Genomic DNA, 25,798 nt, shown 5'->3' on the forward strand with positions numbered 1-25,798 from the left:
CCTTATCGGATTTGTTTGTCTCTCTTTTTGTGTACTACCTGGACTTGACCCTGCCTGGAATAACCAACCACGCTACCTTGTCGCCTGCCTTGGATACTTCAGCTACTGGACCTTGCCTGGAAACCCGCACAGGGTTCGTAGATTACATAGTTTCTCACAGAATACCGAGCCTTCAGCATGAACCCTGCAGGTCAAGACGATCCTTACTCCATTCTCCAGCATCACTCCCAAACTCAAAACAGCTAAGAAACATTATCAACATTCCATCCATTTATTTTCTATCCCAGCAAGCAACTGGCGCAAGGTGGGATACACCCTGGATGGGACGTCTGTCCATTCCAGTAATCCCCCAATCCCATTCAAAGTAAAGCAAACACTTCAGTGAAAGTGCTTGTTTTAGCACAAATGTGTGTCTGTGCTTTCTGATATCATTACCTATTTTGCATTTAAATGTATTGAGAAGAGTGGTAACAGTTCTTGGCTGTTAAGGTTTTGTATACCTTATAATCACTAAAGGTGGTTGATAATTAAGACCCTTTCACCCGTATGTATAAATACAAACAAAATAGAGAATGTATGCATGTACAGGTATATCATTTTAGAGTATGATGGCCTGCAGTGTTCAAGTACTGAAACAGGAACTTTATTTTGTATCACTTCTGTACAAAGAGTTTTGTACAGTATGTAAGAGTTTTCTTTTAAGATTTAAATACCTACAGTATATCAATACAGTGCCTTGTGAAAGATTTCAGACTCTTCCTATATCTAATTTTGTGAAATTACAAAATAGTAGATTCACATTTTCTAAATATAATATTGAGTTCAAAACCTACATGTATCATTGAAGATTTCTAAGTGTAATATAATTTACAGTAAAAATCTAAAAACTGTTTAACAAAAATTAAAGAGAAAAAAATAAATGTGTTGATTTGATAAGAATCATGATTTTTTGGAAGCAACTTTATTCAGCTGTAGGCATCCTCTCACAAGGCACCAGTAAATGTAGGGGTTTTGTGCTTTTACTGGGACAATTATTAATTGTAGCAGTAAGTCACAAAATGATTCTTTGATGGCTATTAGAATCAGCCTTGCGGGATAACTCAAACAATGCACACACACGGATACTAATACACAAGAATACATTTATTAATGCATAAAATGTGCATATAAACATAACAGATCTTATAGTGGGCGTTAGCAGAATACAAAAGGTATATATTCAATCACGAAGAGTTACAAATACCAAGAGGGACGTACATTCAGTATATAATTGATTTAGACCATTTCCTAAATGAACTTGGATTACAACTTCTACACTAGATACTCAAAAGCAAGTACTGTACATCACTCATAGGAATTAAATTGATATCAACTTTGATTGAGGTAACAATTGAATTCTCAAACTGTAATGCAGAATGTTGAATACTCATCCAATCTGTGTGGATTCAGATCTCCTGCAGACAAAGAAATAGCGGCAGGCTTGTTGCTGTGTCTAGTCGGCGCTCTATGGCTTGCTGCCGAGCTGTGGTGTTGCGGCTGGAGAGAAGTGGGAGAGATTCCTGCTGCGATGCTCTAACAGTGGGCTCTCTGAAGACTGGCTAGTTAGTTTTGGCTTACTAGCAGAGTTTCTGCACAAGACCAGTTCGTTCCTGATGTAGCGCTAGTTCTGAATACTTAGATTCAGCTGTCCACAGTTCTGCCCGTAGTTCACTTGTTGATCAGTTGAGTTTTCGCGGTGGGTTTTCAATGTTACTTTAGCAGATTTTCTCAAGGTCTCTCAAGTTGCTTGGGAATCTCTTATGGACAGCAGTTTTCAAGTCATTCCATATTCAGGACATGATTCAAGTCAGGACTTTTGGGCTACTTAAGAACATTCACTATTTTTAATCCATTCCAGTGTACAGTAGTTTTAGCCCTCTGCTTTGGATCATTGTTTTACTGAAACACAATTTTTTTATGCCCCACTCTTAGGTCTGGACCAGGTTTTCCTCTAAGATTTGCAAGATTTTTCTCCATATATGTTCCCAGTCCCTGCTGATGAGAAGCAGAACTTTAACACAAACATGCCACCACCATACTTAATAGTAGGGATGGTGTTGACTGACTGGTGTTCTATGTTGGGTTTGTATCAAATGTAACACAATGCATTTAGATAAAAAGGTTCCCTTTTGTCCTGTTTGACCACAAATGTTTTGCATCATGTTAGCGGTATCCTTTACTTAGGTACTTTATTGTAAATGCCAAGCAGGATTTTAGATTCCTCACAAAGGCTAACAACTCCACCTTGGCTGCTGAGGTCTTTTAATCTTTTTTCTACCCTTCTCTTAATCAGTATCTTCATATACCATTTTTTCTCTGAGTTGTTTTGAAAGATCCCTGGTCTCCATAGTTCAATGTTTGCATTATAATATTCAGATTCACTACCTGTTGGAGGGACCTTACATAGATAGGTTTAATTATTCTGGAATCATGTGAACAGCTTTTGTTGCATACAAAGGCCACTTAACTAATTTTGCCACTCATTAAAGCAATTCTTTGCACCTTAATTAACTGAGGTTCAGCTTCATTAATTGAGGTTTGAAAGTGCAAACTACTTTGATTTGTGTAATCATGTTGTTTTCATTATCAATATAAATAAATGATCTATTTGCTTCTTTCTTTTTTGCTTTGAATGTGTGGGAGAGTTTGTGTATACAGTTTACTGTAATAAATATGAATTGCTCCTTCAAACAGACATGATTGCAAACTTTAAAGCATCAAAATGTGAAAACTCTGCAAGGGTCTACATGCAAGACACTGAATATGTGCCTGTGTTTATATATGAATACTTATTCAAGCAGTATCAGTATCATTGGTGGTCCAACAGTTTATTTCCCTTATAAAATAACCTACAGATGACCTAGAGATTTTTCCATGAAAAAAAAGGTTATTTTTAAGGGTCACTACAGTATATTATCCTCCTGGGGAAAAAAAATACAGGCTTAAAATGATAAATGACTGAGAATATCTGACATTAAATACACTTAATTGTGTAGCAAATATGCGTATTATTTTATTATATGATTATTAAATTATCATTATTTTAATATTTCCTTATATTTCATTGTAGCCTTGAATGGCCAAAGTATAATTTCTCTTTCACGAACCCAACCTAAAAAAATAAACCCGTTCGCTCGGTTGAACACAGAAAAATGGTCTCTGCATATTTTTTCACTTTGTAACACTGAAATAATGTGTCCTTCGAACCTTAAAATCTGCAAAAAGCCGATAAAACCAGCCTTTATGAAGATTTTCAGAACTCTGTAACACAATGTATGAATGTGTCAGTGGCAAAGGGGTGGGAAAAGATGTCATTTGAAGTCAGTGCTTAATCACATGGAAGACACTATGAACCAATCGGGTCCTGTCTTGCTTCCCTTTAATATCTGCCTCTTTCTGTCCCTACTACTCGAGAAAGGCACAGAGAACCAAACGGAGCTGGGGGTGGTGGTGGTTATAACCATTTGCAGCAGGATTCTGACTTAAAGCTGTGGAAATTTAACTTTCGTGTTTCCTTTGGAAAAGGGCTTTGTCTTTTTTTTCATAGAGTAATGAAAACATGTTAAACTAATTGCAGTACAAGCAGATAATTATGATAAACGAGTTTCCTCACGAATACAACACATGCACACTAGTAAACAAGATGTAGCTGCATATCCCCTTGCCTGCTCTGCAAAACGGTTTAAACCGAAAAAAAAAACTGCACACGTACCTTCAGTAAATGGAAGCGCCTCCTACTGATGGTTAAGGATTTAAGTTTTAAACTTCGGTTTGAAAGTGGCAAACTTCATCTTTGTCAGTTTCTACTTTTTTTGAGGATATGTAATACTGCTGCGAAAGATTTTTTTCCTGTTTTTAAATCATCTGCAACTGGAGAGCCCCCGAACCTAATATTTACTGTGAATGAAAGAGGTTTATGTTTCTTGAAGTAGTGTGGCTAATGTGAAGAACCTTTAACTTGTGTTATGAAGACTTTCTGTCAGAATATATGAAGAAAGTCTTTTTATCGTACAAAGAATACATGAACTATGTTCCGGATCTTCAAGTGGACACTAATTATTGACTGTTTTGATTATGAGCTAACGTGATTCGTTCAACAGCTGATCAGAATGCAAAGCAATCTTTTTTCGAGATCTAAAATGTTTTACAGATGCCAGCTGTAATATGTATTTTGTTTTTATATTGACCTTGTATGTGCAAAAATGGTCTTATTTCTTTTTCTTCAAATTTGACGCTGATCCCTACAGCATGTAATTAGCGTGCAGTTTTCAACCCTATAATTTTTGTAACGTGTATTCAATTTACTAAATAGCAGATCCGCATTTTGATCTCTCTTGTTTTAAGAGAAAACAAGTTTAAAAGTAACATTCTTTGAAATGAAAGTACGGCAGAAGGAAAATTAAAAGATCTAAAAATAAAGTACTGGTTTCTTCTCCACAAAGAATCATTTGAACTTCCCACCGCAGAACGAGAAGGAAATAAATAACAGTTTTGACATATGGATGTGATTTTTGCAAAACAGACAGATGCAGAGAAATAAAGAGTCTCAGCGCAGACTAAATGTGTTGCAGATTTGGAAAAAAAAGCAGCCTAGAGATTATTTTAATAATTGTACAAGCCACGATCGTCTACGTTATGGGGAAACAGAATGGATGTAAAAAGATGACCGGTTCTCTGGCTCCGATTTAAGTGGATGAAAACGTCAGTGAAAACATTTTTAAGTGGCTATCAAACCATATGAAGTTACTTTATTCCAGCGGTTGTTGGAGGTTCGATTAGTTGGTTTAGTTATGGGATCTACTCTACTGCTACACAGTTTGAGCATTATTCTGTGCTGTTCAGCCCTGAGCTGCGCCTATGGTCTGGTAAGTTCTTTCTGCAATACCCATTCTGGCATGTGGCATGCATCTCTACAAGGGTGAAGGGGTGTGTAGTTATTTACCTGCCTGCTCGGAATCTGCTTCAGACCGTTGCTGCACTCCATGGTGAGGTTTCCAAAGAGTGAAATTTAGTCATAAAAAGTCATTATGTTTTTAAAGCCTGTTAGCACTAATATTGTTTTCTATGAAAATATATTTAACGATATACAGTAGTACAGTCGTATTGATATGCACAGTGTACCACAGATAGCTCGCCTTGCTGTGACACTATATGCCTGGCAATTTTGATGAAAGTGGTTTTAAGCCATATTTTTTTTAAGGTTAATTCTAGAGCAATGCAGAGTCCAGAAAGAAAAAACATGTCACCGGAAAATGGTATAGGAAAGGTACTGTATTTGTGGAAGTGATTTTAGTTTTCCATTTAAATTGGAGATGTGAATAATACTGCGTGGGTAATGGTCTAAGCTATGTGCATTGTATTTAACTATTGTGAACTTCTATGAAAAGTATACCTTTTTTAAACTGATAGTTTGTTTTCGTGTTTGAAAATTAATATTATTCATCTCTTAATGGAATGAATCAACAGTAGGACACTTACAGACGCAGTACCAACAGCAATAGTGGTATGTTGGTGAAATTCTGATTGATTATTTAGATAAAAGTGTATATTAATGGTAGTGAATAGACAAAGCTTATTTACTTGGAATGATTTATTATAAGAATGACAACTTATTTCTCTCTAATGCTTTTAAGTTGGTAATGGGACCAGCTGGTGTGCCGACCACTGTTAATTAGAACGTGGATTGAAAGGAAGCGTTTAACTTGGTGCTTTTGTGCATGGGGACCCATTTCCAATAATGTCCCCTCAATAAGGACAGTGTCTTAAGAAATCACTTTGCAATCTTTTCTTGTTATAAGCTTAGCTATTGTTAATATTAAAAATGAAAATGTAGATGAGTATAACAACCATAAATGTTGAAAAAAATCCTGAGTCTGTTAATTTTACACATCACTAAAATAGTTTTACTAAGTTTCTGGGGACCTCAAGGGGTCCCTGGACCACTGGTTGAAAACATCTGAGCCTGTTTTATGGCTACTTATATAGTAAATGATCAAGAGATTAATATCAAGAAAGGCAGGTCTTTGGCATATTCGAATGCATTAATTTACTGATTTGTCTTAGAAATGATGCTCTTAAGTGTCGTAACTTCTTACTAAGGTCAGTACACTAAGTATGTATCTAAGTATTATAATATATAAAGATGTAATGGGTTTAAGTGAATTACTCATTTCTGCTTTTTGTAGAAAACTAATATAATACTAAATAAAGTAGTACAAGAATGTCAGCACTTTTTATTATATTGTTCAAAATCCTTCCATACAACTTACAAATGTTAGCCTCCAACTGATGAAATATGATTAAATAATGTGTATGTGATTGTTAATCAGTCTATGTAAAGCAAACATAAGCATACTGTAGATGATATTGCATGTAATTTTTGTCCTGAGTATTTCCTTCACTTTCATTATTACAAATTCACGTGTACAGGTATGTCAGTAAAGACGCATGTTCTAGATGTTTTTTACACATTTCTTGTGTTTTTCATGTATTAAAACTTAATAGTGCATTGCCAAATTTTTAAATTTACTAAGTTTCTATCTTACAGGCCATTTTATAAATTAATGTATTTGTGTTGTAGCGACTTTGCTCTGAACATTTTCTGTGTACAACAAACACCAGAAATTATATATTTGGCAATACATTGTTAATTATTCATACTTTAGTACAGTACTAGACAGTTTCTTTCATGAACTTGTAGCAGTTAATAATGGGACCAGGCAGAACTAAATTTCAATAATAAAAATTAACAAATAAATACTGTACATCAGTCAATCAGTCACTCTATACATAAGAAAAGAAATAACTGAAGCAAAACAAAAGAATATATTTTCAGAATGTATGTCAAGAGAAGCCACAGAGAATGTTGGAAGCTATTTCATTTGTTTTAGAAAATTATATGTTTTTTTTTTCAACTTTAAAACGGATTTGTTGTTTTTAAGGTGTATCTGAGGAAAAATGAAATGCATGACTCAAGTGAGGTTTTCTTTAAAAAAAGTCAAATTTTGGTTTTATGGTACTTGTCAGTTTTCAGCGATGCACTAAGATAATGTCTGTCCATCTTCAGGTGTGTCTATGTAATTCAATTTTGTGTAAGCACATATACTGTATTTGTCAATTAAAATTATGCAGAAGAAGACATTTGTATCATAGGGAAGAAAGGGAGAAGAAACACATTTGAATATGTTTGTAAAAATATGGAAGGTTACAAACAAAAGGTGACCATTTAGTAGTAAGCATATACTGTAAGTAGATGATTAAATGTACAGTATACTGAAAATGTTGAAAGAAGCCAGGTTATCTTCAACAACATGGCTGGGTAGCTTGTTCCATACTCTCACAGCCCTTCGGGTAAAGGATTGCAACTTGTTCTTGGTTTTAAATGCACTGCCACATTTTCCACTTGCACCCCCGTGTTTCACTGTTATTTCTAACGTGAGCTGTCTTTGTCAGTGTCTTTAAGAATTTTGAATACTTGTGTCAGGTCCTCTAATAGTCTTCTCTGTTCAGCTCATAGGATGATATTTCACTCTAACAATTATTTAGAGAAGCTTGTATAAAAGTATTTTTCTGCTTCCCCTAATAATTGTTTACTCTATTCATGAATGGGATAGAGCTCCAAATATTTTGTGGTACAACGCTTTATATTCAGACAGAGGTGTTGTTTTGCTATGTTGAAACTCAGACCTTATGTGTTTAATCCTTTAAGCTAGTTAGTGCAAAGTGTGCAAATAAGATGATTCAATTCCTATTTCATGCTAACACAGTTGCTCAGTGATCTATGAAAAAAATAAATTCCTTGGAACAAAAACATGTTTAATTCACAATAGCATCTTTTATTACTCAAGAGATGGGTTAAAATATCTCTTCTTCATTTAACCTTTCTTAATTTTGAGAAGGTGTCCATGCTACTGTAAGATTTACAGAACCAGAAAAAGGTTTAAGAATCCCAAAAATAATGAGAGTCATAATTTCCTACCATTGTTGAATCAAACACAATCTTTTCTTAAATAACCTAAAGGGTTGATATTTAACCTCAATCAATGTTTTATGAGATGCAGTGGTGTATGAAGTAGAAAAAAAAGAAGATTAATTAAGATTCAGTTTATGTGAGCCATTACTAAGCATATTTAAGAGAGTAATCAGGATTTGAAATAATTGGACAAACAGTTACCAAGGTGTTTGGGTAACCCTGTTGTACATAAAGTTCAGTAACATTGTGAGTTTGGTTTTCAGTATACAGTACATGTTACTGGAGAACATTAAGCCATGATCCAAATATGATTTTTTGTTTTTTGAATAGTTGGTGGGACAAAAACATTTCTAAACATTTGGAGCTCTATCCTTCCACTGCCAGACAGTATAAAAATTGAACATTTCCAAGACCGCATTGACTCTGTCGAGGACTGGTCATCTTGCTAAAAGCAGTCCAGAGCATAAACCAGGAGGTTACACAGAAACAAAAAGTATTGTTTAAGAATCTTTAGGACTCTCTTGTGGTAGAATATATCAGCGTTCATGCTTCAGCCACTGGGAAAAGACTGAAAGGGAAGGTTTACATGTCAGTTTTGCTTGAATGAAATCACCACCAGTGTCAAGTTTGCCAATGAACAATTGGGCAATCCAGAAGATTCCTTAGAATTATCTTCCAGAATGATCTTTGGACAGCCAAGTCAAAAATAGAAGTTTGTTACCTCAAACACTGCCTTCCAACAGAAGAACCTCATCCTGTCTCAGGGCCCAGCTTGCATCATTCACAAGAACATGAATTTGGTCTTGAAGCAAACTCTGGAAGAAATCATCCACACATCAAATGTAGATGAGTTCCAAAATGATCCTAAACATACTGTACTGTACAAACATATCTGCAGTACAACAGGAACTGAAGAATTGAAGAAGGAGATTTACATTATGGATTGGCTAAGTCAAAGTCTGGCCCTTAACCCCATTAAAATATTATGGCAAGACCTGAAGTGAGCAAGACATGCAAGGAAACCCTCAATTGCCACTGACAGGAAGCAGTCATTCAAGGAAGAATGGGTGTAAAAATCATGAAAGCAGCTATTCTAAGTCTAGTTGAAGTCATTGCTTCTCATGGAATTGCCAGCAGTTACTGAATATAAGGATATATATAAGGATACTTTCTTTAAGATATCTACTCACAAATAAGTCATTTTGTCTTTAAAAATTGTAATCCAAAAACATTTGAAAACTTAAAGGGTCTGAATACTTTTGCAAGGCACTGCATATCATTAAAGTTGACAACTCACTCACTTGGCCAAACCATGTTGGATCTGCATAAGAATCCCAAAGACTGGGATTGGACTGGGACATTTTTTCAAAGTACTTAGATCAACAGCTTCACATTTATTGCATAATTTCAGAGAAAAGACTCCTTTGTAGATTTACTTTGCATAACCATTTAAAAGAGAAGGAATGAGTTTGAATCTGAAAGACAGATGTATGTTTTAGGGTTTTTATTGGGGTGATAGTTATTTGTCACTGATTAAATATTTTTGCTATTAATTTGAATTGTACAGTAGGTTGTGACTTCATCTTCACAAATACCAAAAATCAAAATGAGATGAATCTATAACCTGCCATTCTATCATGTAATACTGCTTGTGGCCTCCCCAGAATATCCAATATCCATATCCATAATTTTATGTTTCTATACCACAATTGTCAGAACATTTGATGACATACTGTATATAGGCTAACTGCTCAATTTCAGATACTGGAAGACACAAAAGCATCTGTTTATGTTCTCAGGTAGATACTTGTACCATGCATCACTAAAAATAGTGGATAACCAAATGTTAAGACATCTTCCCAAGACTGTTCCATTATAATTACACATTTGCATACTGTTTTCCAAGTACTCAGCATATAATCCTTTTTATTTTCATAAGGACATGTAAATAACAACAGCAATAATACAGAAGGTATCTATATAAAAGAGGGATCCATGTTTGTTATGCCCAGAGGTATTGAAGAGGGACTTTAATAGACTTAACAACAAAACCTTTGGGATTGTGTTCAATGGTCTAATACACTTTTCTCTAAGGAATCAGTATCTAAATCTCATCAAGATTTCTGGAACATCATTGATCTCCAGTTTGGTGCTCTTCAAAGCTAAACCTAAACCCTGGCACAGCTTGAATAGGAGTTTATCAGAGCATAGAAAGCCATTCCCTAAGGTTAGATTTGAACTCTGATTAGATCAATGCCCCTTCAGTGCAGTACTCATTTAGACATGAAGTGCTCATACAGCAATTTAATTTTAAATAGAAATACATAAAATTTCTTATGCATCCTGAAAGTGTAGAAAAATTAAAGTATTGTGCGTTAATATTAAAAAATAATACATGAGAATGTATATCCTGTGTTCTAACATACTGTATGACAGGATAATTTCTTCTGTCCTATCTTGCATTTTCGAATTCCATCAGTTTTTGTGATTTACACTAAGTCACATCTTATCATTGGGGCTTGATGTAGTCATTGTTTAATGAATTTATTTATTTATTTAAAAAAATGGCTCTTTTTATACAATGTTATTGGTTTCTCAGTACATTTTTATTTTAGTGTCATTTTCATTCCAGCTTTTATTAACAATATTTCTTCTTTCACACAAGACATGTTTTTTTCGAAAAAAACAGCTTTTTCAGTTACATAAAAATATGAGTATATGAAGAACCACATTCATGAATTAGTATGTGCTGATTAAACCCCATAGTCTGTTCTCTTGAACATGAGGCATCAGCTTTAGACAAATTTACTGTATATTTTACAGTTGAGTTCTAAGGTAAAAAGAATTTGCTGACTAAATTGTTAGATATAATTTTAGGGTAATTAGTTAAATCGTTAGTTTAAATCTTCTGTTTTTGGATTTTATTTCAGTTTACTGTATTACTTTCTAATGAATTCCATTGTTCCATTTAAGTAGATTTTTTGTGGTCTAATTCCTAATCACTTTGCTATTGCCCTTTAGTATGCAATGTTTAAAAATATTTCATGAAGGTGTCAGTAATCTTACAGAATGGGTCAGATTGGTTAAACACCCTTCATGTTTTGCTATGGTCTACAATTATATTTCATTTTATTTCCAGCAAATGTCCATTGTAGTCATATCATGTCATTTCTTTTGCCAAACCGCTTTATAACATATGGTGTCACGGGAAGCCATAGCCTACCCAGAAAGCAACAAGTACAATGCAGGGTACACCCTGGATAGGGCATCATTCCATCACAGGGCAAGTGCAAGCCAATCATACATGGGGACAATTTGGAGGCCACGGTAAAGGTTGCTGGCTCATCCATTGTAGTATTACTGTGAATTTAGTTTTCCTTTTAATAAAACCAGAATGATCTTTTCTCCTTGTGTTCAGATGCACGCTACTATATTCTAGAAATTAACCGATCATTATCACCATCTATTTTGTAAGTTTGGATTATTTTTTATTATCTTTTGGAATTGTAGTAATTTCTAAAAAAAACATATAATTAACTTTGTCTAGTAATTTACAGTATATCTCTAGTATAGAGTGGTGTAGTGTGTGAGTAATCAATGTGATTTGACATTAACCTGCTTGACTGAGGTAATGACCAGCCTGGCTATAATGATGAGGCTGTTCCCTCACTAAGCAAATTGTACTAAGGAGCTAGTGCAGAGGTGATGTGAATTGATTGGTTCTGAATAATGAGTGGAATGAAGAACAGTTCTTTATACATTTTCTATAGTCAGACATGACTGAGGCTTTACCAATATCCCTGGAGGTTCACTTAGAACTATGGCTATATTTATGCAGCATATCGGTAGTGTACTTTTGCAAGCAGGTAGTTGTTTTTCTTGTTTAGCAACATATCTTGTTTAGTTATGAAATTATGTAAAAAATAAATAGGGCTGTTTATTACTGGATCTGTAATCAGTTATAGTAATTACAATGGTACAGCTTTCAGCATTATAATTATAATTGTATTGTTCTGCAGTTCACTAGAAGTTGAACAATTACTGTACATTTAGAATATATGAACTTGGTTCTGGTCTCCCAAAAAAGAGTGATCTGACTATAAGAGAAATTAATTTTGTTGGATTTCAGAACAAATGGGTAAAAATTTCAGGACAAGTATAGATAATGTTATTTTAATCTATGTAAAATTACCCTCAAATTTGTAAAGCTCTTGTTTTCAATGTATCTTCCAGTGGATGCATATTGGAAAGTAAGTGGAGAACATAGAGCCTGGTGATTATATTTACCACTTGCATTTCTCTTTTGTCTTCACCAAGACACATTTTAGTTTGCAATGCTCTTTGTAAAAGTAAGTCATCTCAAAAAGTAGTTTATTTTCACCTCTGTGTCATTCTTACAAGTATTTAAAGAAAGCATAGCAAGGGAATTCCCATTGTATGATAGGAGTGACAGAAATTTAATTTGCAGCTTGTCCTGCATCTGTTTACTGTAAGTAACATATGGTATTTTCTCATTTTGTGCTTGTTTGCTTGTCAAGTCAAAGTTGTCATGGTTTGCTGGACTACTTTGCATAATTTATTCATTATGATGCACATGCGGAGAGATGAGTATTTATTGCCTGCATAGTCAAGAATGTTAATCTTTTCTGCTTGTCTTGTATCATTGGAAAATCTAATGTCTTTAAGCAACATTTGTAATAGAGTTATTTATAAAATAGACTTTTGTTATATACTTCAAAGCAGTCTGATTTATGTTTTAAGCAGAGTAATGCTCCTCCCTATCACAACTCCATCTCATGTGGGTCTGTTTTATATTTAAATGTATAAAGCTAGGCCCTGGATTCCTCCAGCTGTAAAATAGTTTGATGTAAATCACAAATGTATTCATACTGTATACTGTAGGTTATACTTCCAGGTGCATTCTAATTCTAACGAGAGAAAGGCATTTGTCAGGATATTAATTAAAATTACTTTGAACATCTAAAAATATTTTAGAAATGTGCAAATATCCTAATCTTTAACATCATACTGCATCGTTGTACTATGCAACTAGTATCTAACACCTTTTTCGATAGTTTGGTCCAATTCTAATTACAGTACAATGACATAAGGCGTCAAATATAAAAGGATAGTGTATGTAATACTTCAATCTTTGGTGTTAACTCACTTGGCTGATTAGCATTGCTGTCTTCAGCACTGGATCACCGTCTTCAATTCTGGATTTCAGGTGCCATCTGCGTAGAGTTTGTACAGTATATTCCGCCTGTGTTTGCTGGGTGCTCTGGTTTCCTCCCAAAGTCCAAAGACATACTGGTATGTTAATTGGCTTCTGGGAAAATTGTGCTTAGTGTCAGTGTGTGTGTGTGTCTGTGTGTATCCTGCGATGGTGGAGGTTGTATCCATCCAGGTTGTATTTCACCTTGCACCCATTGCTTGATGGGACAGACTCTGTCTCTCTCATAACCCTGAATTGGCTAGAGCATTTAGAAAATGGAAGAATTAATGGAGTTTTACTAGATTGCTGTATAAATGGATAAATTACTTACAGTAAAAATTGTGTGTACTCATTTAAAGATGCATTATGTTTACACACAAAAATAAACATAAAACCTTTATTGATAATATATTGCTTATGAAATATATGAAGGAAGTAAAACTGATTTAAAGCACTAATGTTTTAGATTATGCAGAATGAAATATATTATAGATTATAAATAGATTATAATAGAACATGGTGCTGTTTTTATATTCATTATAACGTTTAGTTTCACACTGAAATTAGAGCAACTGAGAAGAAATATTTCAAATAAAACTTTGGAAATAAAACACCTTATAAAATATGATGGACACATAAAACAATCTTTTTTAGCATGTTATCAGTACTGATTTATATGAAGGAATAGCATCACCTTTTCATTATCATAAGACTTTTTTTGACATACTGTATGGGCCTTTGTGGTGTTTGTTTTTTCCTTCCAAGAAAATCTAGTCAGACAATGTTTATCTGTTGCTTATTTATAAGACCCAATACAAAATACAGAGCAATCAATCTATTTAGGGTTAGGTATTTGTTTAAATAAAGTTATTGATTTGGTAGAGTGTTTTTATATAGGAGTTTTGAAATTTACTTAATGTACCATCTCTTCCCATTTTAGGGAGTTACTGTATGGGTATTATTTCTGCTTAGCTATTGCTGTTCTTATTATAGGAAAGCTGCAAGAGGTTTGTGGTATTTTTTAAACTCCAGGAACTTCCTTGCCTTTGACATTTAGCTCCTCATACACTCAGTGAAGAATCTCGGAAATCAATAAAGATTTACAAAGGGCACAATACTTTTGAACGTGGTCAATAATCTGCTATGTGTGCAGCCAGTGTCAGGTTTTAGACTCATTTTAGACTAATTTGAACTAATCACAATGTCTGAAATGACATACATTCTTGGGACTGTGTAAACTCTTCTTTTCTCCACTGTTTCAGCTTCAGGACACATTGCTTTGACAGAGTTGGTGCCAGTGTCATTCAGCATGCTGAATTTCAAGATATGCTGTCTAGTGAGGGGAGCTCTTATGTCACCCTGATGCATTAATTTAGAAACACACTAACCTAGCAGTATCGTACATACAGGTATACCCTGGACATACTACTATTGACTATCTCATGGTTTTCTATTGAAATGTGCCAGATGATTTCACACTGATAAGTTGCCAGTACTGCAGAAGAAACCATGAAAAATCAAGTAATTATGACTCTAATTTATATCACACCAACCTCCCTTTCCAAATTTAACTATTTTTAAAGGTATTTAACTGGAATATTACATCATCATTCATAAAAAGCAGCAGTGTGGTGAAATTTACATTAAGAAAATTAAAAACAATGCATACAAAAGCTGTAATTTGTGACATAATGACTGAAAAACTATATAAATGTTGTTATAGGCTAGGCAACTTCTTACTGGGAATGTAAATGATGAGTGAATAGACAACAGAGTTTAAGTCTGTGTGCTGTTTTATTATGCATTGACAGAATGTTTTGAATTGATTTAATACTTTTGTTGTCATTCTTTGTCGTACCCCAGGTAGGACAAACTTACACATTTTGTAGATAAGAAAGAGAATGTTTTTTTTCTGGTGAAATGTGCAAGGGAATGCAGTATTAGTGTTGGCCATATACTGGAATGGATTTGCTGGGATTGGTTGGGGATCTTATACAACCTCACTGGAGCTGGTTGACAATGATTTTATTTTAATTTGGCAAAGGTAGTACCATGAATCTTTTCCCATGTTTGTGTTGCACAGGTCACTTTAGAAGGTGCCCCGGTCTCAATACAAAATTGCAGTAAACAACTGAAATGAGAAGCTGCAGGACGTCCTTTGAGAATTCTGATATTGTATATACAGTAACACAGAAGTTGCAGTTCATTCTTAGAGCATTACTTGTGTTAGTTAAGTGATCCAAATTACAGCCCACACCATGACTGACTGACCACCATATACTGTATATCTTGGAGGTAGATTCATGAAACGTTTTAAACTGAACAATTATACAGTATGCACTGTACCTGTGGGACCAACGCCTTGATCTGAAAACATGTATATTTAACCAGATTATACACAAAAATATACATAAAAAGATAACGTTATTTTTAAATTTACATTAAGAAATACAAAGACTTCTTAAAAATTAGTGACAATATTTATCTCTTTCTTTGTAACCTGTCATGAAATCCCTTGCTGTATGTCAGCAGCATGCAAACATACCTTTGATCACAAGTCTGCTTTGCTCCTGCTCTTGGAGAACTGATGTGTCTTAAGGCTTTTATTTCAATTAATCTCTTAATGATCTAACTATGATTGTCTTTGTTTTACTCTAAGCAATTTAACACCTTTCTCAGTTCTTATTGTCCTAGTGCTAGAAAAGACCTAGACAATCTGCAGACACGCCAAGCCTTCAAGACAGGTTTGGAGGCCCTTGCCTTCCATAGTAAGTTGACAAAAGTCATTTAAAAAAAAACTCTTCACCCAAATAAAATGCAAAGTAAAATACAATAAAACAATGTGGGAAAGACGTTCCCATTTGATCACTAAAAAACTACTAATCACAAAAAAACCTTAAAGAAGAGTATGTTATATGTCAGTATGCAAGGTTATGGGTTGCCAAGTACTGTATTAAATTAACAAAGGTTATACAGTAAATGCAAAGCAGCTGTATGGCCCATTTTGGTCATTTGCTTTTAATATATTATCAATCCAAGAATCTAATCCAGGAATTTATGGAAACATCCCAGGTAGTGTGCTTCAACAAAGTGGCTGATTCGAGAACTAAATGCTATTCCTGTTACTTTCTGCTTATTCTTGCAGTTCTTAATACATTAACCTAAATTAATAATTTGGGTTGACTTTGGGTTGTCATTAGAATATTTATTACTTCTTTTAGGTCTCTTTAGATAGGTTCTCTTGTTCAAAACTGGACAGCAGGTTCCTTTATTCTTCTTTTTTGAAATTCTTATAGGGCAGAATAGCTTTTTTTTTTTTTGTCAAGACAGTGATGTGAATTCTATATAGTATTCCAGCTACCCGTCTATTTGTTCATTTTCTAATCTACTCATCCAGTACAGGATTGCAGGAGGTAGCCGGAGCCTAACCCAGCAAGCAACGGACACAAGGCAAGATACACCCCAGATGGGAAGCCAGTCTGTCACAAGAAGCACACAGACAGAAACATGTACACACTTGCACCCTTTTTATAGAAGGGTGCAAGTACACCTACACCTACCTATGTACCAGCATGTCTGAACCCACCTCCAAGCATTTGAATGTGGTCTTATCTTTGTATTGTAACAGATGCTCCCAGGTCTGGGTCGGCAGCATGGGGAATTTGAGGTTGGAGACGACATTAGAGGCTGACTGACAGTTTTATTGCTTTTTTCACTATAATGGGGTGCGCTAATCATAGCGCCAGAAAGAGAAAGGTATCCACTAGATGTAGAGGAGGGATGTTTTTTGATTAATGATAGTTTATTTAACTTAAATCCAATGCATTATTATTTTACCATTTTATAAGAAAAGGTTACTTAAGTCTTTTAACTATAGATGCTACTGTACATATTATAGGAAATTATGAGACAGTATAGAGGTGCACTTGGTTATACAGTATGTGAATTTGGCTTTTTGCAGCAGTTCTCTGCACTGAAGCCTCACTAATGTTGAGGCCCTAAGGTATTACTGTACGTCTACCATAAATTATCAATTTTCTTCATGATCACTGTCTCCAGTCTAATAATAATAATAATAATAATAATAATAATAATAATACTTTTAAATTACACTAGACTAAGATGTGCTTAAGTACCTAACACATATCTGAAGCGTTTATTTCTCATATTAGAAATACTGCCTTGTTCTTTTTGTAACGTCCTTTATTGTTTTAACTACAAGTGGATTTGTTTTGTTTTATGCCTACTTAGTCCTGACAGATTATTTCTGACTAAGAATGTGTTTTATCGGAATTAAGCCTTTCCTTTCTTAGTTACTGAATGTGTGTGTGTGTGTTTAATGTTTGGTTTTGAAACATTTTTATAATTCGGTGCATGTTCTCCATAATCTTTTATTCTTAACTTTAACCTTTAACTTCCCTTTATGTTTTAGAATAAGATAAAAATATGTTTTGTATTAATTTTAATATTCATTACAATATTATTGTTTCTACTCATAATATTTCTTATATACTATCTGGTATTATTTTTAGCTTACTGCTATCAGTGTCTCTTGATATTCTTAGTCTTTTATTTAGGTTTTGACAGAAGGCTAAAAATATTTGTCACCAAGCAAGAAGACTGACTTTCCTTTGTAATCAAATATGTTCACAATATAATAAACCTGGAGGATAAATGTGTGAGTTGAGCTGGTGAAATAAAAATGGCAAAATAATTTTTAACTGTTTACTTTATAAACTGCTTTAAATATATAAATTATTTAAATATATATACAGTAATATCATGCAGACATAAAATGGACAATTCCAAATGCTTATCAAAAGCTTATATTCATGTTATTTTCCAGCATCCAGAAAGAAAAAACAGTCTAGAGCAATTTAATGACCCAATAACAAGACAATGACATAAGTCCCTAAAATATAGACTCCCTCTAAAGTAATGATGTTTGGCAGAATTTTAGAGAAGCTGGGAAAGGCTTTGGCCACATATGTCTCTGATTTTCCTGAAAGAAAATAAAACAGTGTAGATCTTGTTTGCATTAAAAAATAGAGCAAGGATACTACTTAGGATGATATATTTAGGCTTTCCTATTTTTTTTGTTAGAATGGGTATGAATTCATCACCTTATTATAGCTACTGACTTTCAACAGGAAAAAAGCTAAAGTTTAAGTTCTTTAGCACTAATTTAGATTAAAACATTTTAATGTTACATAGAGAGACTTTTTATTCTAACAGATTGTATGAATTCCACATGTTAAATATGAAAATTATATCTTCATTACATACTGTATGAATGCTAAACATGTTCCAGATACATTGCATTCAGAATAGCAGATCTTGATTCGCATTAAATCTATACTTACACCTACTGTACCTGCTAATTGCAAATTACAAAATTTGCAATTATTGCTGGTTTTTGTTTGCCAGAAGCTTTTTGCTTATACTCAATGGAATCCTGCCATTCATGACTGGTTTTGGAATTTGCAGTTGCCAGATTGGACAAAGTTTTGATTTAATCTGGGCCCCAGTGTGATAATATTATGTTGTTATTATTATAGATATAATGAACTAGAAAGTAAAATATTACAGGGAACATGAACTATGGACATGTGGTTTGGATTTGGTGTTAAATACTGTATATACTGTATCCTACCTTTGCAATTTAATACCTTTAATGTCATGATTTCTACTACTGTAGCTGTGATTAAATGTATAAATCCAAGAAGCAGGGAGTAAGGTATGATATTTTATAAAGGGCTCCACTATATTATATTTACAACATTTAAACATTGCTGCAGACGTTTGAGAGCTGCCGAGAACAGCAGTGGCTCATGCATCTGAACAGGTCAACCCTGAGAAGGTTACTGAACAAACAGAGAAGATGAAGGCCTCATTTCCCCTGTTAACTGGGGCAATACTGTAGTGCTAAGGAGTTAAACATATTTTATAGTATTTAGCTTTTTTAAGAATTTAAGATAGTCTGCAGTACTTGTCCAATACGTGTACAGTATGTTGTTTTTCCTGTAATGTACCAGTTAGGTCCTAAATTGACTACTGTTTATTTAGCACTAGCTATGATAAGACTAAATAATTGCAACAAACAAAGATTTTTACTTCTTAGCAAAGTTGTACACACATTTACGACTGATATTTAAAAATACTGTTGTGAAACTTTTAGACTCTCCACAACCTATCATAATTTCTGTGAGCTACAGTCAGAAATTCTTTCAAGACTATTAAAGATGTATTTATTTTAAGACTGCTGACTCATAGTGGGCTTTTGAGAAAGTTCACAACTTGAAGTCTTATGACTTACACTGTATGTCAATAGTGTAGTCTTTAGTTTCATTCTAAGGTTTTACCATGTCTGTATTCAACTAAAATGTTTTCTTGACTTTTCTTGACCTTTTCTGTTTTTCATTTTTTGCCATGCAAGTATGTGGTAGCAGAAGAAATTTAATACTTCTTTTACACTGAGGTAAATTGGTAACAGTATTAACACAGCCAGACTGATGATAAATATTTTTGCTGTCTGTCTATGAATGGGTTCCTAGCTTTTCAGTTTCTTAGTAGTTGGCAGTATTCCATAACTGTTCTATGGGGATGGATATTTTTAATACCTCAATGAGTATTCTGGTTCTTTCAAACACGTATTGATTTTTAGCATTACATTACATAAACAGAATTGAATTTCCAAACATGTACTGCTTAAGTTAATAACTTTGTTAACAATCAAAATTAGTGCTGGAGATAAAATTGTTTTATTAAAGAACAGACTTGATTTATATTTTCTCATAGCTGAAAGGAATTCCCCCATCCCATTTTTTTACTTGACAGTCTACAACAATATGGGATTCTCCAATCTTGATATACAGTATGTCTTGTCATATAGCAACTGAACAATAGCTAACAACAAGGCGGATGAAATAATCTTCATTTGTAAATTCTTTTGTTCTATTTTTAAGGTGTTCCCTTTGGCCATTTTAAACCATATACTGTATAATGCTAAGTATAGAATAAAATGGACTTTGGCAGTCACATGATAAAAAATAAGGGAACAATAATTTAAACAAGTATTGTATTAAAAGCTTCAGGTTTTGTTTGACACCATCGGAAAAATGAAGTCAATTCACAATAACCATTATAAATATTCGGTATAGAATCAAGTCGATATGTATGTAAAGGTATTCATTACAACTAAGGATTACACACCATTTTTTACAAGAATGTTTCTATTGAGTGCCAACACACTTTAAAAAAAAACTAGTGCATGCGAAAAATAAGAAGCTTTCAACAAATATTTGTATTTTATTGTATTTTATTTCTGAACATTTATATTGTATGTGACATTACATTCACTGTTGAATGTTTTTGATTGAAGTAATTATGAAGCTTTTGTGCATTCTGTGTTTTTATGTTTTTTTTCCACTAAAGAGAGTATATTCCAGCAATGTGTTCACTTCCTTATTGCAGTATATGTAAGAGATACTGCGTATTCAAAATTACACCTTTTTGACAAAATGATTTCTTGCTGTGTAGCTGTTCAGGCTTGTTTCAGACTTTAAAGGTGAAAGGATGGAGGCAATGTCAATACTGAGATATTTTACTGATGACATTTTCTAGAGAAACATGTTTTCTTCCTTTAGAACAAGACAAGTAGTGTTTACATTTTCCTCTGCTCCTTCTGATGTCTTTGAGATCACATAGTGAAAAGAACCTGTGACATTTAGCATTGCTGTGCAAAAAAATGTTCATATAAAACCCTGTAGTCTATCCCAAAGCCCATCCTTAGTGTTTCATTCTAAACTTAGCAGTGGTTTTAAAAACAGATTGGGTCCAAACCAAGCTAATTTGGGGGAAGCTGGCTTAAAATCTGCAGGCACTTCAAGTTTATGTTGGCTCAGGTTCAAGTATAGTGAGCATAGAAACCTGAGAAAAATGTGTTTCATGTGTTTGTAGTTATAACACAAATCACTGCATTGTAAACCATATGATTATACATTTGTCCTATTTTATTTCTGTATTCCTTTGATCAAATTGTAGGTTTAAAAGTAATAGTTAAAAAATGAACTAAAAATTGAAGTAAATATATATTGTACAGCATACAGTATATTTTACTATATATTGAAAAATTAGTTTATTTTCATAAAAAAAGTAGAGTATCTCTGATATTTGTGTCCAATACTTAAGTGGTATTGGAAATATTAAAATCTGTTGCAGTCTTAATTATCTGTAAATTTCTAGAACAGTTTTAAGGGAATGTGTGGTGTTAAAAGTATAGTCTCTTATTCTTTAGAATTAATGCATGTGTTTCTGAAAAAAAAATTCTAATGAATGAGTAGAGTAAGTGAAATCCTGCCACCTGGAATGAACAGTGCTGCTTAAAGCTACAGTATTTGGGCAAGAGCAACAAAAATACTAGGTCAACTAAAAAAGTCCAGGGTACGTATTACTATCAAAGCCTTTTGAAACTTTGTGCTTCAAAAACTAAGCAAGTGTACCTGATGTCTATACTCTAAATACTTATAGTATCACAGTATTACACAATGAACTAGTACAATGTATGAATAATATTAATAAAACATCTAATATTCAAATTATTACAGTATATATTTGGTATAAGAAACTACTGATTCATGAGTATCACAAAAAAGTAAACACATACTGACAGTCAACATTACGTTATTGAATTACCATGACAGTTTTTTTCAGTAATATACAGTGTATATTGTTGTTTTAAATGAGATTGACCTTCCAAAAATAAAACAAATGTAACACGTGCTGTAATTTGTGGTCTTCTTATCTCAAAGAACACTCTCATAAACTACAAGTATGTTGATTTTCTTTAATATTCTTTGCAACAAATACTCTAATTATTCTGTCACACAGCTTCATCAGTTTAACAATGTATGATTTTACCTATTCTTTCAGAATCATCTTGCACAAGTTATTTTCTTGTTTTACTTTTCTGTCAAGTTCATTCTATAACTGGAGGTCCATAGGCCATGGAAGAGAAATTAGTGCAGACATTTGCATGGTGAGTGCAGGTTTTTACAAATGATTGCAACAGAGTGTTTTGATTAGGTCTGGTTAGGTCTCTTCAAATAGGTTACACGTTACTCCTTAAATAGGTTATCCTAGGTTACCAGAATATTTTGGAGATCATGACAGGAGCAGGCTCTTGGTTAAGACTGGTAAATCAGGTATATTAGTAGAAGTTAGGTGGGTTACAGATGTAGTTGCTCTGTAATTAGACATGAGGGGAGATGCATGGTTAGCTCTCCATTTTGTTCTCTCTGTCCACTACCTGGATAGCTACTGTATGTTTTGGAAGCCAGTTTCCTCCATAGGTTATGGAAGAGATGGTACTTTTTGTTTCCGTAAAGTAGTTTTAGCTAATTAAACAACTTGGTAGAAACTACTTCAAAATAACTTATTTCGCTCTTTTGAATGGTTGAATGCAGACACCAACGATTTATGCAAACATTTTTGCACCATATTTGACTATTAAAGAGTTGCATGGATTTTGAAATACAATGACTATATATATGATTTTTTTATATTTATTTTTAGTAAAGTGAATTAAATGTATGAAAAACTTTGTGAATCACGTTACATGCTGCTCATCCTAATGAGGACAAGTGAAAGATTTTGCCTCCTCTTAACATAATAAGGAGAATCAAGAAAGGAGAGGAGTGAAACAAAATCTGTATTTGACAGTAAAAACCTAACCCTTTGGTGATATTGGCCCCAGAGTCCATTTCCGTCTGGAATTTTCTCCCCTTCAACTTTTTGTTATATCTCTGCAGCAGAACACAGCAGAGACCTGGTTCATGTCTTAAATTGAAGCTAGTAAAAATACTTAAATACCGAGTTGGAAGGGGCAAAATGACATTAAAATAATGCTAAATACAGCATAGATTCTTGTGTTCAATCCTAAACATAATTAAAATGAGATTTAAATGATGATTCCAAACTTTTGTAGATCTTATTTTGAAGATTCCGACTTTTGACACTGTCATCTACTGTATAAACATAGAAAGCAGTGCATGTATCCGAGAAGAAAGGAAACAATAGTTTGATATGTGTCCTTCTTCTTGAAATGTAACTTTACTCATGGGTTTTTACATACACACAATATGGCATTTGTAAATTGCCAAAAGGTCAAAATAAAGACCAATACATTGAGAATATTTTTAAGGGACTGAAATTCTAAGCAGTGCTATTAGATGTGGAGGATGTTTGCAGTTTAAACTTTTAAATGGGGTTATTCTGCAGTACTGATAATGACATGAATAAATTAGTGGCTGAAAATCTTAATATCTGAGACTATGGTAATGTTTTCTCACAAGAATCCCTTCATTGGAACCTTAAATTTACTTCAACTGAAGTAAATTATCACAGAACACAATTATTATTGTGATAAGAGATCTTTTTATACTTTTATACTTAATAGACTGTGGTATGTTTCACACACTGAAAATACTTATCCTATAATAATTAATTTACAATCTCCAGCCCCATCCATTGCTCCAGTTAAAAAAAAAAACATATTTTTTACATTACATTACTTTATCTTATTAGATCTTATAAGATTTGGACACCTAAAATGTAATATATTTGCATGATCGATCCATCATCTAGAAGCATTCTTATCCCTCCTGTAAAGCCTACCCTAGGAGAATGTGTTGTTCACTGGGATATGTTGTTCACACCCTGGATGATGAATTATTCCATCCCTTTTCAAATAAACAAAGACAATTAAGAGACACCAATTAACCTAGCCAGCATGATTCTGTGAGGTGGGAAGAAATAAGAGCACCAACAAAAAACCCGTGTGAAGACTGTGAGAGCAAACGTAGTCAACACAGAAGGATGTCCAACTTGACACTCAACTCAAGATTCAAGCGTTGTGAGCTAGCAGCAGTAAGCTCAATGCCACTGTACTGTCCACATATGAATTAAGCATAAAATGGGGAAAATGACAGTCACACCTTGAAAGTCTAGTGCAGTTTTCAAGCTTCATTATAGCCACTTAAGCGCTAAGAGTTCACTTAATTACATTTTCTGCTACTTAATTACAGGAACAAGTAATAGGTTTATTCCATGCTGAAAAAAAGAACACAACGTTTCGGCCGTGGAGCCTTCTTCAGGTGTCAACTGAAGAAGGCTCCACGGCCGAAACGTTGTGTTCTCTTTCTTCTTTTTTTCAGCATGGAATAAACCTATTACTTGTTCCTTTGCAGCCTACGCATGCTGACGCAGCTACCCACCTGAACTACTTAATTACAGTACTTTTAGAAAACTTATTTCCATTTCTTTCCTAAGCAATCCATCAAGGCATTATTAATTTCACTTTTAAGATAGCTTATGGATTTAGACACTTCTGTTTCTCTAGTGTGTGGGTGTCTGTAAGTAAAGAGTTCTGACACAATGAACGCAGGTCACACTGGAGATACTAGTGAGAACTCTTGATTTTATTTTGGTAAAGCATTACTGACATTTCATCATCTAAATGATATTCCCAATCATCCCAATATAATTAGAAAAAAAGATCAGTTGTTAAAAGTGAATTTAAAATAAATTTAAAACAAACAAAAAGCATATTTGAGAACACTTGAATTGTTTAGGCAAAATGGCAATCATTTACATTTGTTCTTTTTTTCTATGTCCTTCCATTTCTAATAACTTTAGAATCAACTTTAATATACATACATTTATTTGAATGAAAACAGAAAGGGGTTTATTTGTTTTTGTGGAACTGTGCATGCTACCATACATTAATGTTTCATTATCATTAAAATATGGTAATTTGCATTTAATTATCATGTTCCATAGGGTAATTGTTTTAGTCAATTACGTATTTTCATCTTATTTTACTTTGTAATGTTTTTTAATTAATTCCATACAGTGTAAATGTTTTTTGTAATGAAACAATAGTAAATGGCTATGTTGCTATCAAAGAAAGCAGAAATCAGGTTGCTATCAATGAAAGATTGATTGAATTCCCTAATTAGGTCATATAGAGGAAGAATCAGCTAGGATTTTACTGCAACAAACTCTCGAGTGTGCCTGGCGAGGTGTGGCAACAGCTACTGTACTTTCGTTCAGCTCAGTACTAAATGGCTCAACAGAATGTTCATTGTAGGTCCACTGGAAGAAACGCATGCCTGTCTAAGCTCTGAGTTTGGAGAATACTATATAGCCAACCTCCTTCACTTTTATGTTGATTGTAAATGTCTGAAGAAATATTGATAAAAAACGTTAACAAGGGTCTCAAACTGAAAACTGCAAAACAATACATTGTTTACACAATACATTGTGTGTTTGGTTGTATAGGACAATAATCTTATCTTATCTTTCTTTTAATCCATTTACCTGAGGATCAGAAGGCTATCTAATTCATGTATTGCACCATGGTCTTCAGGGAGAAAAAAACAAAACAAAGTTGGATTAAAATTAACAATATTTTTCAAGAGAAGTGAAACTTCTTTAGCCCTTGTGAGAGTAAAGTTGAAAAGCCAGAAACACAGGCAAAGTGCTGGTTTTAATCAAGTGATTGGCAAGGCTGT

General features: G+C 33.7%; 1 protein-coding gene across 2 annotated transcripts in view; it reads left to right on the top strand.

The window, feature by feature from the left end:
* Positions 1–3,467: 3,467 nt before the first annotated feature.
* The window catches only part of pth1r (parathyroid hormone 1 receptor), a 154,380-nt gene continuing 132,049 nt past the window's right edge, over positions 3,468–25,798 (top strand). The window contains exon 1 of one of the 2 annotated variants that reach the window (XM_088643038.1): positions 3,468–4,904. In XM_088643038.1, coding sequence (XP_088499164.1) covers positions 4,830–4,904 — 75 coding nt within the window. In that variant the 5' untranslated portion in view covers positions 3,468–4,829. Of the gene's footprint in view, positions 4,905–4,935; positions 5,025–25,798 lie in introns of those variants that run through there. The other variant, XM_088643039.1, reaches the window with a different exon arrangement.

The sequence above is a fragment of the Lepisosteus platostomus genome, chromosome 8 (genome assembly GCF_059453375.1).
Source record: "Lepisosteus platostomus isolate fLepPlt1 chromosome 8, fLepPlt1.hap1, whole genome shotgun sequence".
NCBI classification, from domain to species: Eukaryota; Metazoa; Chordata; class Actinopteri; order Semionotiformes; family Lepisosteidae; genus Lepisosteus; species Lepisosteus platostomus.